Genomic DNA, 18,085 nt, shown 5'->3' with positions numbered 1-18,085 from the left:
TTTCTTAACGAACTATTTATTGAATAATGAGCCACTATAAGTTGCTAAACAATGACGTACACCAATGTATAAGAAAAATAGAGCTCACGTAAACACATAATAAAGTAAATAATTACACATGCGTTCCATCTAAGGAGTGGACCTTATTTAACTTATTGTTCCCTTCCAGTTGCATTTTCGGGTCCCTTCTTCCCATCGGGCTCCTCAGGGAGAATTTGGTCTCCCTTCGTAAAATATGTTTCGGGGAATGATGAATGGGTACTATTGCTTCTGAGAGTTTCTGTTTTAAACTATCTGTTTTATCTAAAGCTTGATTATCTACTACAGTCTTGTTTAGCTCTTTTTGGGTTCGTTTCTGGTTGGATGAAGGAGAACTTCTCGACCTAAGATAACCGCAATAAAGCTGTCCTTAATAACTATTAACAATATTAGTGATACCTGTTTACAATGGGTTCAGAAAGCAACCTTGGCACCGCTTTGAACTGGGAATTTTCACAATGATTAGTGGAAGATACAGGGGTGTGAGGGGCAGATTGTGAGATAGTCATTCTGTTGATTGTACCCGAAGTCATGTCCCTGTCGATTGATTTCAGAGACTTCATTGTTTCTAGATTTTGGGATCCGATTTGTCTCATGTTCGGTTGAGACCTTAGAAAAATCCAGTTGAAAGCAGTTTAGAAGAAATAATGTTTTTTTTTAAGTACCTGGCGTGCATGTTCTTGTGATTTCCTCTGGTAGTGTTGCGTCTAACAGGTCCCCCGGACGTTTTGTTGGTGACCCTCATGGAACTATAGTTCATGATTTTTCTGGTAAGGTCGTTTTTGCCTTGAGTTCTTGCTCTGCCCAAGACAGCACTTCCAGCTGCAAAGCACCATTTTCAGATCGTTACAAAACGCATTTAGAAACCATTACGTGTATGGCCGGTATGTTTCTTCCTAGTCTGAGCCAAAGCATAGACAACTGCAGCTAGAGTACTGTAGTTGCTGGCCTGTCTCTGGAAGCTGGCAGGTCTGGAACATTGCCTCCCAATTACAAAATAAGTTTCCATCAATCCCTTGCCCTTAACATCAATTACACCCCGGGTTTGCACTTCATATCCTCTACTCTCCAACATCTAAAATCCACCTTAAGAAAAAAATTTGAAGATCTAAAATATTCGTACTTGTGCAGTTTCCTTGGGAACCTGGATATGGCCAATAACCCCTGTGGAATCCATCCTAGAAGCCAAATTCACGGTGTCTCCCCAAATATCGAAAACCGGCTTTCGAGCCCCAATAACCCCGCATACAAGAGGTCCGCAAGCTACTCCCACCCTTAGTCCGAAGTTATTGAAGGAGTTATTGTTGATATCATCCAACTTTTCTCGCATCGACATTGCGTAGTCCACAAGGGCGCAAAGGTGTTCTAGACAATCGCGGTTTTTCAGCGATTCCTGAAGAAATATGCATAAAGGCACGTTTCAAAGGAAAAATGGGTTGGAATTACTTTGGGGATGGGGTTTAGCCCTGAAGCTGCCATGTAGGTGGCTGTGGCACTCACTGTCTTAATTTTTTCGATGCAGCTGTAGCCGTCCTCGTCTAAGAGCTCATCAAAATCGGCTGAAAGGAAAGATGTGAAATTATCGATATATCACACCCCAATTAAAACGGAATAGGAATTGTGAAACGGAATAGTGGATTCATGTAACCTCATCCGCAATACTCTTGGAGTATTTGAGAATCTTAAGGTAGAAGGTGGATTCCTGCATCTTAGTGAGAGATGAACATTTGCAATAGTTTTTATAATTTTAATAGTGTTACAAAAGGTCTCTGTAAGCAGAACTTTGCACTTACCGATGATTTCATTTAGGAGACGCATACACTCAACTCCCTGGTTAATGTTCTCTGAGTAGAACTCCATGAAGTTCGGTATTGATGCAAACAGAACTCCAACTTTTTGGCGATATTGGGCAAACAATTCCTAGAAAAAACTGCAAAGTTCGCACTACCATTGTCAAATCAAAACTTTCAGATTACCTCGGTATTCCTGTCACTAGCCAGATAATGCTGAGCGACATGTTCAGGCAAAATATTAGTCAGAAGTTGCATGTTGTTATGCCTCGTCTCTTCCATATCTGCAAGTTCCCGTTCAGCCTGCTGTTTCCACAAAAAGTCGAGTCTGGAAGTCACCTCTACTAGCCTAGCATGATACGCTACCATGATCAGAAATACGCCCAGCAGAATTAGCATTTGAGCGGATAAAGGGGGCGAAGCCCTAAACGGACCAGTTATATCGGTTGCGAAGAATCATACAAATCTACTTACACCCCCTCGTTCTGACTAATCACCACCTCATCAAAACAAGGCTTATAGGGTACCAAAATCAAAATTGTGTAGACTGAAACCATGATCAACGTTAGCAGCAACTTCACTAGGTAGTACAGCTTCAAAGCTGTGGCCAAAGCTATCATGCAGAGGACCCAAGTGAAGACTATGTACTCTGGGTGCTTGCATTCGGACCAATTGCAGGCTTCAACTTTTAAATTATTCTCTGTTATAGACAGAGAAGAATCGGCTAAGGTCCTATTGAACATCAATGGACTTCTTTTAGATCTGTTGCCTTTGATATCAGAAAAATTGAGGATGTGATTTACTTTATATGGAGCTTCTTCCAAAGACTCTTTACCGCTTTTCGTTAGTTCCTCATCATTATCTTGAAGTTCCGAATCATTGGAGATCTTCTGATTTTTCAATCTGGCACTTAATAAAATGTTGAAGGTTAAATTGAAAGTTAAACTTTGCTCCAGATTTTTAAGTGTAATTTCCGAGACGTGGAGAGGTGCATTTTGTAATAATAATTGAGGTGTCTTGGAGGACACGTATGACTCTGCTGCGATGATCGAGGAATTCGAATTATTGTTGCTATTCCCAGACTGATTCTCTGTGGGCACGTAATCGTTCTTGAGAAGACTGACAGAGCTGCTAAGGGACATGATAATCACTAGGATGCAAATGAACGCTGTCCTAGTGTCTCGATTGTGGACCAAAGTGGAGGAAATTTTCTGCAGTGCTTCGGGGAATTGGCGAACCTCTTCGGCCATTACAAGGACCAGAGCTGCAGTTAGGACTATGGAGACTACAATCATCAACCAGATGACCATATCGGATCTGGAAACCAATTTCTTGACCATACCACATATTCATTATTTATAATCAGAAACGGCCAAATTTGATGCTGTACAGGGCTGACTGTGCCCGATTAAAACGATCAAAATTGCAGAAATGAAATCAGTGGTTCAGGAGATATTTCATTTTCGATATCTACAGTTTAACCGCTTCCGATTCAATTGAGGACTTCAGCGTTTATGACCGAATTAACAAAAAGTATGAGGACTATTTTTTCATGTTTAGTTCACTCGGCTGTAGATATTCAGTTGCCATAGAGATGTGGTTTTTATATTTCTCATTTGTTCATCTCTCTGGCAGACCGTATCAAGTGAGTAAACTCTTTAATGTCATAGTTTCAATCTGATCGCAATTTGATTATGAGAATAGAGGGATGTTTTCATCAAGAGTGATCCTACTTCGTGAAAATGCACGCCTCTATTCAGCAACACAGATTAAAGAGTCGCTTAACAATTTCAGAAGGAAGCGTCTAACTATCCACCGTACAGTCCTGATTTGGCACCGAGTGACTTTCGCTTGTTCGTTGGGACGAAGACGCAGTTGGGAAAGCAGCGGTTCAGTACAAACGCAGAATTGAAATAGTGTGTGCAAGATTGGCGACGCCTTAATGTTCTTTGTGACTCGGTGGAAAAGTAATTCGGACACATAAGTAAGTTTTCTGACCTCATACGTTTTTGCTAATTCGCCGGAACTCGAAAACAAATATCCCTCGTACTTACAAGGAAATAATGAACTGAATAATGACAATAAAGATCCAAATTATGTAGCAGCACAACATGTTCGACTTGAATAAATCCTCTCGAAGCTGGCTGAACTGCTGCTCCATGACTTTGTCAATAAACCTCAGAGTCCAAGGATCAACATTGGCACTTCTCATTCGTTTATTACTCTCAATTTCAATACTGTGGTCTATGATATCGTCGACTTGCTCGTTGAAGGCCTTCTTTGGGGTGTTGAGCTCGTACTTCTGCTTTCTTTTTGGCTCTAAGGGTTCATCCAGATCGGCCGAAATTGATTTGTGCAACTACAACGGAGGAAATAGTTAAACTTCAGCTTGTTCTTGCACGTCTGATTACATTTTCGAACGGTATCTCAGGAATCCAATCCGTAGTGGTTTCTTCTTCAATGGCACTGTGTTGAATACCACTGTCGCTCCTTTCTCTGGAGGGGGGTTGGGATGAGGAAAAACTTGGGGTTATGGGCGTTTTTGGAGTACTCGTGTTGCTGCCCAATTCCTCCTCTGGCCACAGTTTATTAGAGAAGATGCTGAAATTTTCCGTTTCAGAGAAATAACCAAAGGAGGTAGGGAAATCACCTAGGTCTAGAGGTGAACCTCCTTCGAGTCACCATGGGCTCACACTGCTTTATTAGGTAAGTGGTAACGTTGTTGTCTCTCAGGTACGAATCTCTTTCCAGGCCATTTCCAGGTTCTACTTCATAGGCCCCGTTTAGACGTTGATAAGTGGCTTCAGATATGTGGACTTGCCTGCAAGAAAATTACACTTTGCTCATCGTTGGTATTAACATATGTGGGACTCACCCAGGTTTTCCCCCAGACTCCATGTGGTTCGCTAACCGGACATCAGATGACCAGATATCGAATTGCCATTTTCTCAAACCCAACACTCCGCATAAAACTGCTCCAGAGTGAATGCCTATTCTCATATCCAAATCATCGACCTGCAACAGAATAAAATTGATCCTGAAGAAGTCAGTGATCGACACAGTGCGATGTAAAATGCCAGATGTCTTCGAGCACTATCCACTCTGGAACAGCAGCATCAGCAGCAGCAGCAGCAGTAGCGGCAACAGCGGCGTCTTTGAGAACTGGAAAGAATGCAAAACCCCAAACCTCAAGATCCAGAAGGAATGCAAATGAAACAATTTTGAGGAACTGATGCAGGCTCCTTAAGATCCCAACTGAAGACACTTTAGTGCCGTATTGGTGTCCCGTGTAACATTCTTTGTGTCTTATTTCCTGATTGTCCAAGAGTAGATTGTTTGCTGTAGACTCGAGGCTATTTGCCGCTGTTCTTCCTCTCATTTACTATACTGAGAAATATGGTATAGACATTCATATGTAGTTACATATACAGGGTGATTTAGAACTATCGGATCAAACTTCTAGGGATTATTCAGTAAAACAATAGAATACATTTGAATATGTGAACCTGTGTGTGGAATTGTTTCCTTAAGGCGCTACGGCCTTAGGATGCTTTAAGACAGTTATGTGTAAAAATGTGTTTTATCGAGATTTAGTACGTTTTATTATAATTTGTTTGTACAACTACACTACAACACAACAATTGTTTAAAATGTCGTTCTTCATCATTTCATCAATTCGGACGGCATCGGCGCGACAGAGGCGGCGCAGCTGCCTAGCCCCCTAAGCCACCCTATCTAACACCATTAGATTTCTTTCAAAACTCGAACCTCCCTTGAGAACTGAAAAGGGAGTTCGAAGTTCCTTAAAGTCCATGGGGAGGAATAAATAAAATTATTGGACAGATTTTTCTCTTGAGGAAAAGAGAATACAATATAAATTACGTATGTTTTAAATCTCAAAGTATTTTTCTTTGAGTGTTATGTGATTTCTTCTGTTCGTATAGAAGTTGTTTTGATTACCGCAAAATTTGGGGTCAAATCACAGGGATACCGAAATGAGGGAGGTTACTTGTGTTATTTATTACGTACATTCCGTCACGATACTTCTGCATATGCGCAGTAGCACCACATTTCCCCTCCCGAGTCCCATTACGAAATTTGGAAAACTCTATTATGAAACTTGCCCCATAGTTCATGGAACTAAGGGACAATCACAAAGTACCATTTTTCTACAAATCGATAAAATGCTGGCATCAGCCCTCCATTACTGCGATTTGGCGGCAGGACGCAGCCTCTGAACTTTTCAAATTATCCGATCCTACCTCGAGGAAATTATCCAGTTTCCATTAGGAGAACGTTTGTGAATGAAGCCGGAAAAAAACTGCGTGAGTAAAAAAATAAACGTAATATGTATTTAACATCAGCTATATTCATTCTCAATTAAATCAACCAAATCCTCCATTAAGCCTCTCGCGAAATTCTTATACTGCTCATTGTTCCACGAGCTCTCGATGAGTTCGTCCCTGTGATCCTGTAGGAAATACTTCATCTTCGCATCATCATGCATAATTTCATCGCGAAAATCTGGATCTATCTGTGTCACCTGAGTGTACCCAATCCCTTGTATCAACCCTACGGGAATGTTGACCTTTATGTCATGGTCGAATAAATCTCTGGGAAATAGTTCTTCAGGGTCTAAACTGAAGTCCACCAAAACTGCGTGGACCTCATTATAATAACGATCAATTAAGCTTTGCAAATGTCGGTTTCTCATATCTTTGGTTGATAAAGTATAGATGCAACAGAGCAGCTCTAATGAAGGTGGACCGTAGTAAAGCATTTGAAAGTCGATCAACATTGCCTGCGTCGGATCGCTGTTTTTTCGAGGTTTGATAAGTATGTTCCCCAAGTACATGTCTCCATGAAGGAGCACCTTCCTCAGCTTAGTGGAAGGTCTCTCCATCAGAGTTAAAAATACCTTGTTGGACTTCTCTTTCAGCTCCTCCCTGGACATGTTTAATTTACGAGTAATGTCTTCACATTTATCGATGATGTAATGTAAACCTTTGCGTGAGCTCTCTATGAAAGTCTCTATAACTGAAAAGTCATCTTGCAATTTCTCCATAAAATATCCAATGTACTCGGAAAATATTTCATTCATCCTTATTTCCTTCCCGGACTTCTGGCTCGAAAGCTCCTCGAATACTATGCTGGAGGCATGAAACCGTGCAAGTTTCGATACGATGGCACCAATTTCTTCGTGGTCCAAAACGGTATTCAGCTTCAAGCTTTGGTACCCAGTCCTACTGAGATCTTCCAAAACCATAAACCAGTTGACCCTGGACAGATAGCATTTTGGGGCGACGTCCAGGAGGTTGCCTAGACCGTTCTCTACGTAAAGGCGACATAAGATGTTGTAGAAGAAATCCTCAATCTTGCCTGGCCCATTACAGACAAACGCCTGCAACGATTCAACTGGAGTTACCAGGACTTTTAGAAACACTTGTATATGTTGAATACTGCCTTGGTGATCTGCTGCTATGTCCAGGTGAAAGTATTCACCTAAATGGCCATTTCTCTCGGATAGCGGCTGCAAGCTATAGTTCACGAGCTTGTAGTCAGTCGTTGACAGGTAGTTTTTCAAGACTTCGTATATATCTTCTTGGTTGATAATGTAGTGATCCAAGAAGTTTGAAATGTTGACCGCGAGGTCTCTTCCAGGTTCCGGCGACGAAGCTGCTTGCTCGAATTTAACCAAAGGCAGTAACACTCTCATCTGCCTCTCGTTGTAGGTTCTCGTGAGCTTACTCGAAGCCTTATTCGCAGCTTCAAAATAGAAGCTCATTAGGTCGGCAAAGTGTCGCTGTCTGAAAGCTTCGTCGCTGAAGGAAAACAGGTACATCAGGGCGTCGTATGCTGGCGGCAGCAACTTGGTTTCCGATATGAAATTGAAGAATACACTGTCGGAGTTATCGTCTTTGATTAGAAGGTTCGTCCTAGGGGTCCAATAGCTGGGAACTAGAAGTTCGTCTTCAGTTTTAACGAGCTTGTTAAGCTCCCTTTCGAGCCACGTAACGGCCCTTTCAACGTTAGTTTGTTCACGAGTCAAACCTAGTTTCTCGATGACTGAACATGCGGTTTTTTTAATGTCCACGTCTGAAGATCGATTTAAAGGATTCTCAATGAATTTTCTTTGATATTCCGACACTCCTAGCAAGATCGTCTTAATGTCTTCAACGGAGTTAAACTTGGGCTCTCTGAAGTTCTCCTGCAACGCGTCGTGGTAAAAGGCGCTAAAAGGCCCATTGGCGGTGCTCGGGAGCTGAAACACTGGTTTTTCTCCCATCGGTCCGACGTGACTCTCACCTTTTAATTCCGAAGGAACCTTGACGAGAAGAAACCGATTTCTACCCACCACTCCGCCCGTGCCGCTTCGCACTTCTAATGCGTATTTTATTTCACTGATCTTCCTGATATCGTATACTTTTTCGCCTCCATCGACCAAAATTCCCCCCAATGCTGATTCGATGTTCTCCAAACTAAACGGCTCGTAATTCATCGCTGATTCGCTTTGACGAGCACGAACGTTGAACTAAACTTTCAGTGAACTTGTCCGAGTTTATATATAAAAATGCGCACTGATACTGCGACTGCCGACAGCTCCGAGATTTGGTACTTTAGCGGTTTTTGAGATTATTCTGAGTGACTTGAGAAACATTTTCCAGTAGTTTATTCGATAACATCGAATTAACCTTATAAAATTTGGCGAGTTGCTAACGATTACTTCCTGGGAACCAATTTGACTTACCCGCACCACAATATTGCGCAACATTGGAGTAATTGCACAACGTTGTAGTGTAGTAATCGTTGTGTATCTCGTCGCTGCATATGCCATAACCGCTTCCCCTGTTATTATTTTTTTACAAATTATTAGCTTTTAGAAAGTTAAAAGTCAAAAATCAAATACGCAGAAAACAAACGTGAACAACGGCCAAAAGCTCACGCAAGGTAGTGTGTGGCCCCGTGCACTTCACGGTAACATCGAAATTCTTCGAGTGCGGCTTCCTCCGCACTGATACTTTTCCATGTGACTCACGTAAGTGAATCGATTTCAGTTTCACCAGCAACTCCTGCCGAATTCCAGAAGTTCAAATTTCTACTGATGTGCTCTGTGCCGCGCCCGAATCGTGTCACTCTACTTCTTCGGCTGATAAGTGTGCTGTTTGTGGCGATTCAACCGTGTATGTTATTTGTCCCCACCGAAAACCCATTTGGTGTCACGAGGCAAAGCTTGGTATAAAAATTACCATCCGAAAAGGTTTTACGACACGTTGGTGGCCGTCCTGATGTGGGTGTCCGAATCCTGAACCACTGAAGTTGAACGATACGTCCTTTTCGCGCAGTTATTGTGAGCTCTTGGAGTATTTTGGGGCCGCAATTTTGGCCGGAATGGCACGAGCGGTATTTCGTCAATTGCATCGGCCTGGAGACGTCAATCGGCATTGTGTTACGAGTGAGCAAATATCACGTTGCATCCGTGGAAACTCCGCCGAATTGCCGGCGGCAGCTCGGGAAATGCGCGTGGAGGCTGGGCCGGTTGTCTCCATTGCAATTAACGAGGAGATTGTAAATTTTTTATGTCGGGAGTTGAAGGGTTCCAACTTCTGGCAAGGCACAGGCATGATGTGGTAGTCTCCCATCTCATGCTAAAGCAATTATGCCATTTGCTGTGAAAATAACGTCCTCAAGAAAGGACCGTCAATCTCAACAAGACGTACGGTGACTCGCATTAATATTCGGGCACTATGGTATTTTTGGAAGTATTAGGCTTTTTGCTAACTTATTCTTAACTAACATTATTTATTGCGTAATATTTGGTTACAACAGCGCTTCTAGTGTATAAAAATACATTTTTTATCTTTTAAGTTTAATTATATATAAAGACAGTATCGATCAAAGAAAACAAGGCATAATTTTGCTATCGCAAAAATATCCGGACACATACCAGGAGCATAATATTTGTAAACAAAATTTATATAAACAAAGAAACATATAAAGAAATTAATACTTCGTAGGATTGCCCTTATGTTGTACAACTTTTTGTAGCCGTTTCGGCATGTTTTCAATTATTTTCTTAATGTAATCTTCAGGTACGCGTTGCCATTCTTCAACTAATCGTTGTTTTAACTCGTTTTTGGAGTTGACTGGCTCATTATGGACTTTACGGTCTAAAAATTCCCATAGATTTTCTATGGGGTTAAGATCAGGTGATCGCGCAGGAGGATTTAATATATTTTAGGGCAGTTATATAATAAATACTCTCGGACTAAACGCGACTTACGTTTTGGATCATTGTCCCGGTAAAATTTTAAATTGTCGCATATACCTAATTTTTCAGCACTTTTTAGTAAATTTCGTGTTAAAAATTATTTAAATTTCCTTCAATAAATATCAATTCGCGTACTCCTGCAGATGAGGTGCGGCCCCAGACCATCACGCTCCCTCCCCGGTATTTCACAGTAGACCTGAGATTATTCATTTTTAGCTCTTCATTCTTTTTGCATCATACCATTTTACGACCATCGGGTCCAAAAATATCGAATTTTTTTTCATCAGCAAATATGACGCATTCCCGATATGTTTTCTCTTTCACAACGAATTCATGAGCAAAGGCGAGACGTCTCTTGCGATTGCCTTGCGATACGTATGGGGCTCTTTTCGGGCTGCTCTTCCGTCGTACCCGTCTTCTTTTAACTGTGTCAGGACGTACTTTTTTGCCACTGTATTCCGGTAAATCAGCCGTTAATTTAGGAGCACTCGGTCCAGGGTTTATTTCAATTTGTTTACTAATTTTACGCTTCTCACGCTCATCTATAAGTTTCGGGCGTCCTTGCGGAATTGATTCAATCCGATCTCCTCGAACAAATCTTCTGATTATATCACCAACTGTACTTTTACTTGTACTCGACAAATTACCGATTTCTCGATACGATCTGCCCTTAGCGGCATGAAAAATAATCAATTGTCGTATGCCGAAAGAAATATTTTTGCCTTTTCGCTTCATAATGTGAATTTTAGTAAGTGATAAGTTCGCCATCAAACCCCCTGCACACAACTAACAAGAAAATTGAGTCTGACACATCTCTGATCTTTTACGATCATAAAAAAACTCTGTATGCAATGTTTTTCTATTATTTTTTGCTTGCACTGTATCGCACCGCATTCCGTGTCCGAATGTTTTTGCGATAGCAAAATCATGCCTTGTTCTGTTCGTTCGATAGTATCTTTGTATATAATTTAATTTAAAAGATCCGAAAAATGTATTTTTATATACTAGAAACGCTGTTTTAACCAAAGATTACGCAATAAATAATGTTAGTTAAGAATAAGTTAGCAAAAAACCTAATACTTCCAAACATACCGTAGTGCCCGAATATTAATGCGAGTCACTGCATATAATCCAATCTGCAAAATGGGAGAAACTGAGGGCAACCTGCAAGCCTCCGCACAAAAGGGAATTCAAGGATATTTTGTTAGTAAATTCAACTATCTCGACATATGCAAGCCGCAGCATATTTTATTCCATATATACATACATACATATATATATATATAATCTCTATTTCCAGAGAGAAAGGCTATCGACAATGTCGCAATAGAGTGGTTAAAGGGCAAAGGAAACGGAATTGTCTTGTTTGTCTTTTACGATGAAGAAGGTTCGGAATGTTCCAGTTGCGATGTTTGTCTTTTCATCTTGCCTTAATTTGTTGCTATCTTTGAATTATTCTTACGTATTCGTATAGCAATTGTAAATATCTAGATAATCAGTCTTAGTGCAATCCGTGGCATATGGACGTTCTTATATTGCAGAAATAAATTTATTTGTATTGTTATGTCTTATAAATGCATACTTTCAGAACGACACTGGTAACAACATTGAGAACGAACAACCTTTATTTCAATGGAGAACATGGAAACTTACCTGAAAATTCAATTCAAAACGATTTTTATGTGCCCTTCAATATTTGAAGGTCGCGTCTCTTTAGTAAACAAAAACATGGCGCTTAGACCTTCGTCTACTGACCTAAATTCCAAACATTCCACTGTCGAGCGTTGGCGCTAGTTAAAGGGGATGTATTCTTTAATACGGAGATAGCTCTGAACGATCGTAGACCAATCGGCCACCGCGAATAAGACGAGGTACGAAAACGTCTAGACAAATGCCAGACAAAGATGACAATTATGCGGACTACCGGATTAATCCTTCGAATCGAATTTATCAAATCGCACACCTATTTTTATCTCGCAATTCCCACGGCGCACGCTGTCAACGCGAGACAGACTTTTTCCCAGAAGTCTCTGTGTTTGTATTGACACGATTTGAAAAAGATTTGTTTCGGCTTTAAAAGAAGATCTTGTTATTACGTTATTTATTGCGAAATGTAATTAACGTGGCCCTAAACTGGGTTTCGAGACGATAACTCTTAGCAAATGGATGATTTTAGAATTTCCAGATGTGACATTGCAGAAGATGTTCTTACCAGAATGCGTAAGGCGGGCCCACATTGAGCATTTGGAAGCCGTCAAGTCGCTTCAGGTATATCTGTGTCCCTGGTAAAAGTGAGCATTTCATGTCCGTCACTCGGCATATACGCAGAAAAGGAAACCAGTTTACATGGCTACGGTTATACAAAGAATATTTTAAGCATATTTGCTGACCTCGGGTTATGTGGAGGCTGCGTCTAGCGAGGCCTCCACTTAGTCTGAGATTCCCCAACGCAGCTTTTATACTGTTCTTGATACTAATATACTTCTATGGACTTTTGTTCTTCAGGGTGCCTCTTATTGCATATGCACACTATATAATCGACACGTTTGTTGAGGCGGTAACACATTAATCTTAATATGGACATGGAACACGTGTAACAATAATACTTGAAATTGGGAAAAAAACAGTCATACACAGTGACAAGATTATTAAAGAGTGGTAAGAAAATGATTCTGTATGCAAAGGAACCCTTATCCCCGATTATCAGTGTGAACAAAAATAGTGGCCCCAGCGAAAGTGATTTTATATCAGATTATTGGGTAGAAATAAAATTTAAAATATTTTATCGCATTTTTGAACTTATTTAACCCATTTTAAACCAGAATAACATAAAAATTGTCCCATCGGTCCAATTTAATTTTTTCTAATGCAGACTGCATCACTTAAACCGTGAGCGCCTGCATGTAGACCAATGTATATATTTCTCGTCCAGTAATTGTCTCATTTGATCCTTTAAATGACTTGGAAATTTAAATAAAAATTCATAATAATTGGTTGAATTACGCAGTAACTTTGATGCAGTAACGCATGAGGTTTTTATCTATTTTGGTCCCACAGTGCATTATTACTAGTTACTCAATTGATAAGAACTCGCTGCTACGAAGAGATTTATTACGTGATGATTGGAGGATTAAATTGTCTATGTGTGTCTTCGACGACGGTTTTTGTGTATAAAAGTACCCATCCTAGTTCGAAAGAATTCCTTCCCAGTATTTGGTTCGTAAGATTGATTCTTCAAACTACATTTTGAAAGAGAGAAATGGGCACCTGCCCAGTCCAGCTTTGTGCCTTTTTAATATCCCCAATTAGGGCTAGATAGATGTAACCCGTAGAGCCAACGTAGCGACTCCTTACAACTCACATAACTGAGTTAGATTTTAAGTCTCTTTAAGAACATGAAGCAATCATGTGAACTGCGAGAGCCAATGAAATACATGATATGCAATAAAACTATAAAAATTTCTTTCATCCCATAGTTCAGTCCAACCCTATTTTAGGCCAATTCTACATATAACTAACAGGTGCCCCAGTAGAATATTTACCAGTCAAAAAATCCTGCTCAATTTTGTACTTTCACAAAACCATAGAGCACACAACTGATTCTTACTTTAAAAACAACCATCAACATTAAAAATCTGCTCACGCTCATTAAAGACATAGCAAAAGGGCATACCAGAGTTACAGTTTCGAGATGCAATACCTTCAGCGGTCTCTTCAGATCTCTTTATTCTCTAGACGATGATGTTGTAGAGCATAGATCGGAGTTACTGCTTGCGAACTTTATTTCACACTCCCTGAATGATTGGAGCAAGCATTGGAAACGTTTCGACTACGAATCAAGAAGAGCAAACTGTGGCCAATTTGAAGACTCCATGAGCACCGAAATTGAATGAGTGGTTTACGAGATATTTGATTTTCATTTTTCCTTTAGCTTAGTTAATTGCAAAACTTCTCGTTTTCTATTCTAATAAAACTGAGTTTTTGGCAAATTTTTCTCTCTTGGACTGAGACACGATCAAGCCATTCTATTGATTTATCCATAAAGGCATTGCGTATATTTCAGTTGAATGAGTTTAACTGCCTTAAATTGTTGCAAATTGTATTGGGATCTGCCAATTCGCGACTTACTCTCTTAATGAGATGAAACGTGCAATAACAGGTGCCAAAAAGGGATCGTCTGCAACACTGTCGTACGTAAAAGGTTTTACCTTAAGCATAATGAGCCAGCCCGAAACGCTCCAAAAGCGACTATTCACCAAAGAATCTTTGTGTCACTACATGGTGGGGTTATAAAGATGGCGCCAAGAGGATAAATAGGACATCGAGATACGCGTCCAACATTGGTAACTCGTAATGGTGTTGAGTTTCAGCAAGATAATGCTAAACAATATATACAAATTTGACTACCCGCCGAAAATTGGTACTACTTTGCTGGGACGTTTAGCCACGTCCACCCCACTCCCCAGACCTAGTACCATCGGATTATCACGTTTCGATCGTTGCAAAATGCTCTTAATGGAAAAATTTTCACGATTGACGAAGATGTAAAAACGTAGTTGGGTCAGAATTTTGCCGAAAAAATGAAATTGCTCCAAAAGGTCAAGAAACGTTATCGAACAAAATGGAAAAATGGAAATATAAGCAATAATACTGCTGTTAAGGTTTTTTTTATAGCTGAATATCTAAAGACTTTCATCTGGGAAAATAAACACAGCCCTAGCTCAACGAAGCTCCACCCACGACGCCCTAAATGTTATCTCATCAAGTACCAATTTTCTTTATTTGACTTTATTATTGGACAAATACATTGGACCTAAAACCGATATTATCTTACGACAATATTAACATCGAAAACTAATTTAAACAACAATTGTTTTTCGTTGATATCGCTCATTATCCCATTGACTTACAAAAGCCCCTTATCACACAGACCAATAAAATGCTCGCACAAGCCCCTCAGCACCTTTTCATAATATTCATCTTTCAATCCCCAGTCGATCAGAGAAACCGGTTCCACCATCATCTTTTCGATCTCTGCATCACTCTGGATCATTTTCTCTCTCATTTCTGGATCGAGAGTTTGCATGGGAGAGTAACACAGGGCGTGGCAAACTCCTTCTGGTTTCATATAATTTAGGCATTGATCGAAGGTCTCTCTGGGATAGATGTTATTGATATCTACATTGTATTTGGCTAGATGGCTTGATAGGGCGTTATAGTACTCGCAGATCAGCTCTTCAAAATGAACATCCAAAACGCTTTTAAGGGAGTTTTGATACAAGAAGAATAATAAGTCCTGGGTAGGGGGGCAATATCTTAATATTTGAAAATCTATGAGCTTGAAATCAAGGCAGTTTCCTTGACCATTGAACTTGAAGAGCATATTAGCTACATAGACGTCGCCGTGGCAAATCACGTTCCTGAATTTTTGTGAAGGTTTCACCTTTTCCAACAGAAGAGCGAAGCCCTTCGTGACTTTTCGTGCTAACTCTTCATCGGAATATTGGCCCCTTATATCTGTAAATTTCGATAGACAATGCAATATGCAACTTTCAAAAACAGTCTGCATCAATGGTATGTGATCCAAATCCTCTGTAAATGCCACTTCCTTCAAGTACGGCTCATATATCTCATTCAACCTCACGTCACTGCCCCTTTTTTGTGTTAAAATTTCCTCAAGAATAATACTACACGAGTGGAATTTTGCCAATCCTTGTACTGCCAATTTAAGAGCGTCAAACTCCAGCTTTATATTGGGAGTAAGCCCCACAAAACCATCTTGGCTCATGTCGTCCAAGACCAACACATCATCCACTCTGGAAAAGTAACAGTTCGGAGCAAAGTCTATTAGCTGACCCAAACCTGCTTCCTCAAGTTTTGGTAATAAGATCATGTAAAAGAAATCTTCTTTCATCGATGGGCCATATTTAAGGAAGTTCTTCATAAATTCAGATTTCGGAGTTAAAAATTTCGCAAAGAAAGTCAACTTCTCGTCGTCTCCTCCTCGGTTAATTTCCATATGCAGCCTAAAGTAATCGCCCAAATGGCCATTCCGCTGATCCATCTGGATTAGCTCATAAGAGTTTAAATCAAAGGAATTAGAGCCGAGCTTATTTCTAGCTACAACGTATATATCTTCTTGATTTATTCTTGGATTGTTAAAAAAGTTTGTAATGTTACTCACTAACTCAGAAATGCGGTCATTGTCAGTTGTAGATTCAATTAAATCATGAAGAATTTCCAGTTTCACTAGAGGCAGCAGGGTTTTCACCTCAAAATCAAATCTTGAGCGATTTAATTGGAGCTTACTCCCATTAAGCTCTAAGTTAATCTGAAGTTCGTTGTAGAATAAATCTAGGAGCTTGTGCAGATGAGCCTGACGAAATTTTTCGTTGGTTTGGGCAAAGATCAGTCCTAAAACTTCGTATGAACTAGGCACGTATGTCTTCTTAATTCCATGATTTTTTACGAGGAACCCGTCTGCGGCGATGCCCTCCAGAGCTGCAAGCAGAGACTCCACTTCGCGCTTCACCACCTCCTTGTCGAGGGAATCGAAGAAATGTGAAGAAGTGGCCACGGACGTTGCATCTTTAAATCGTAACTCACAAGTTTTCTTCGTATCTTCATCACTTATTTCATTGGCTTGGCCTCTCGCTATATCTTTGACGAGCGTGAGCAAATTGTCCACGGTGGCGACGTTTTTAAGGCAAGAATTACTCGGACGTTCCATGATCTTAGGAAGATATAAAACTCAGGACGTTTATTGAGCTGGTTACAATTCACTGAGATATCCTTGGGGTTATTTGTGAGATTAGACTAAACCAGGGATGGACTAGGCGAAAAGGTAATTTTACAAAGTTACAACGTAGATTTAAGGAAGCCGGGAGGCACGGGGGACGCGGCACCGGAAGGAGACACAATCTTGAAATGGCGGTCCGATGGATTTACTGCAACAGGTTTGTGAAGAAGGTCGGAATTACGTCACGTAAATTAGTACTACTCCTGATCTGATGCAGGAATTCGTCAAGTGGTCTAAAGATTACCGGCGATTAAATAACGATATACACTGCAAGACAAAAATAATTGAAAACACGATTTCTTTTCGGTTTTCTAGTCTCGCTTAGCAACAAAATTAGCGCAAATTGTTTGCTAAATATGTAATCTAACTATTACCAGCAATAAATTGCGAACTTCGAGATCAAAAATTATGGTTCAAAAGTACGCTCGGAACTTCCCCGTACTATTACACCGCATGATTTGCAAAATATCCACTTGCAATATTTATCTCAGAGAGCAGGAGGAGGGCCAACTACGTAATTACTAAATGTCTTTCTCATTAATACCCACTTAACCATCATTATCCCAATGTTGTGCAACTTAAAGGTTTTTATCGCCATGCAGACAAAGAATATTAGGTCCCATGCAATTATATTATTAATCGCGGTATATCATTAAGGTCAAATTCTTAATGTGGTTTAAACATTAATAGCAAACATACAACTAAAAATCATTTGTTTAAAATACATGGTTGAACCAGTTCAAGCGGAAACAGGAATTGTGCGAGTGGGAGGAGGACCGCCTAAAGTATGGTGCGCATGTGACGAAGATCGAAGGAGAACGCAACTCAATATCAGTAATCATTCTATTGTTCAGTAATAGCCGGATCTCATCAATATAAATAATCGATGTGCACATAAGCGGGATCTTTCACTGGGCATTGCACGCTCCGTGGGAAATATTAAGTCACTATCGGTAAACAATTGATGTTATAGAATTTTCAGCGCGAACACCAGCATTAACGATAACCCTGGAAAGAACATGTTCCTCATTGCGATTATCACATTACCTATCTAGAAATCAGTCCAGAAACCTGTAGAACCACGTCCTTGAATTATACCGCAGGTATGTTAAAAATTACACTCACTGTCACGTGAAACGCATCACCCAGTAATACTAACAATTAAGTCTTGTGACTTTGGCAAAATGA

General features: G+C 40.2%; 3 protein-coding genes and 1 long non-coding RNA gene across 4 annotated transcripts in view; 1 reads left to right on the top strand and 3 right to left on the bottom strand.

Moving 5' to 3' along the window:
• Positions 1-18,085, bottom strand: part of Adcy8 (adenylyl cyclase 78C) — a 47,122-nt gene continuing 29,037 nt past the window's right edge. The window contains exons 12-24 of the mRNA XM_066285722.1: positions 4,705-4,844; positions 4,480-4,650; positions 4,241-4,430; positions 3,884-4,188; positions 2,304-3,146; positions 2,016-2,253; positions 1,833-1,959; positions 1,486-1,598; positions 1,163-1,432; positions 913-1,114; positions 705-861; positions 439-648; positions 1-383 (exon numbers count right to left, since the gene is read on the bottom strand). Coding sequence (XP_066141819.1) covers positions 113-383; positions 439-648; positions 705-861; positions 913-1,114; positions 1,163-1,432; positions 1,486-1,598; positions 1,833-1,959; positions 2,016-2,253; positions 2,304-3,146; positions 3,884-4,188; positions 4,241-4,430; positions 4,480-4,650; positions 4,705-4,844 — 3,237 coding nt within the window. The 3' untranslated portion in view covers positions 1-112. The remainder of the gene's footprint in view (positions 384-438; positions 649-704; positions 862-912; positions 1,115-1,162; positions 1,433-1,485; positions 1,599-1,832; positions 1,960-2,015; positions 2,254-2,303; positions 3,147-3,883; positions 4,189-4,240; positions 4,431-4,479; positions 4,651-4,704; positions 4,845-18,085) is intronic.
• LOC136341104 (uncharacterized) lies at positions 6,162-8,563 on the bottom strand. Its single transcript, XM_066285723.1, has one exon. The coding sequence runs from the start codon at positions 8,326-8,328 to the stop codon at positions 6,190-6,192; it is 2,139 nt and encodes a 712-aa protein (XP_066141820.1). The 5' UTR covers positions 8,329-8,563; the 3' UTR covers positions 6,162-6,189.
• On the top strand, positions 8,641-12,888 carry LOC136341111 (uncharacterized). Its single transcript, XR_010732443.1, has 2 exons — positions 8,641-11,301; positions 11,399-12,888. It is a non-coding gene; the product is annotated as an uncharacterized lncRNA (long non-coding RNA).
• LOC136341107 (uncharacterized) lies at positions 14,860-17,241 on the bottom strand. The gene has a single exon (XM_066285728.1). The coding sequence runs from the start codon at positions 16,826-16,828 to the stop codon at positions 15,005-15,007; it is 1,824 nt and encodes a 607-aa protein (XP_066141825.1). The 5' UTR covers positions 16,829-17,241; the 3' UTR covers positions 14,860-15,004.

The sequence above is a fragment of the Euwallacea fornicatus genome, chromosome 9 (genome assembly GCF_040115645.1).
Source record: "Euwallacea fornicatus isolate EFF26 chromosome 9, ASM4011564v1, whole genome shotgun sequence".
Lineage (NCBI taxonomy): Eukaryota > Metazoa > Arthropoda > Insecta > Coleoptera > Curculionidae > Euwallacea > Euwallacea fornicatus.
This window is presented reverse-complemented; position numbering and strand designations above follow the sequence as displayed.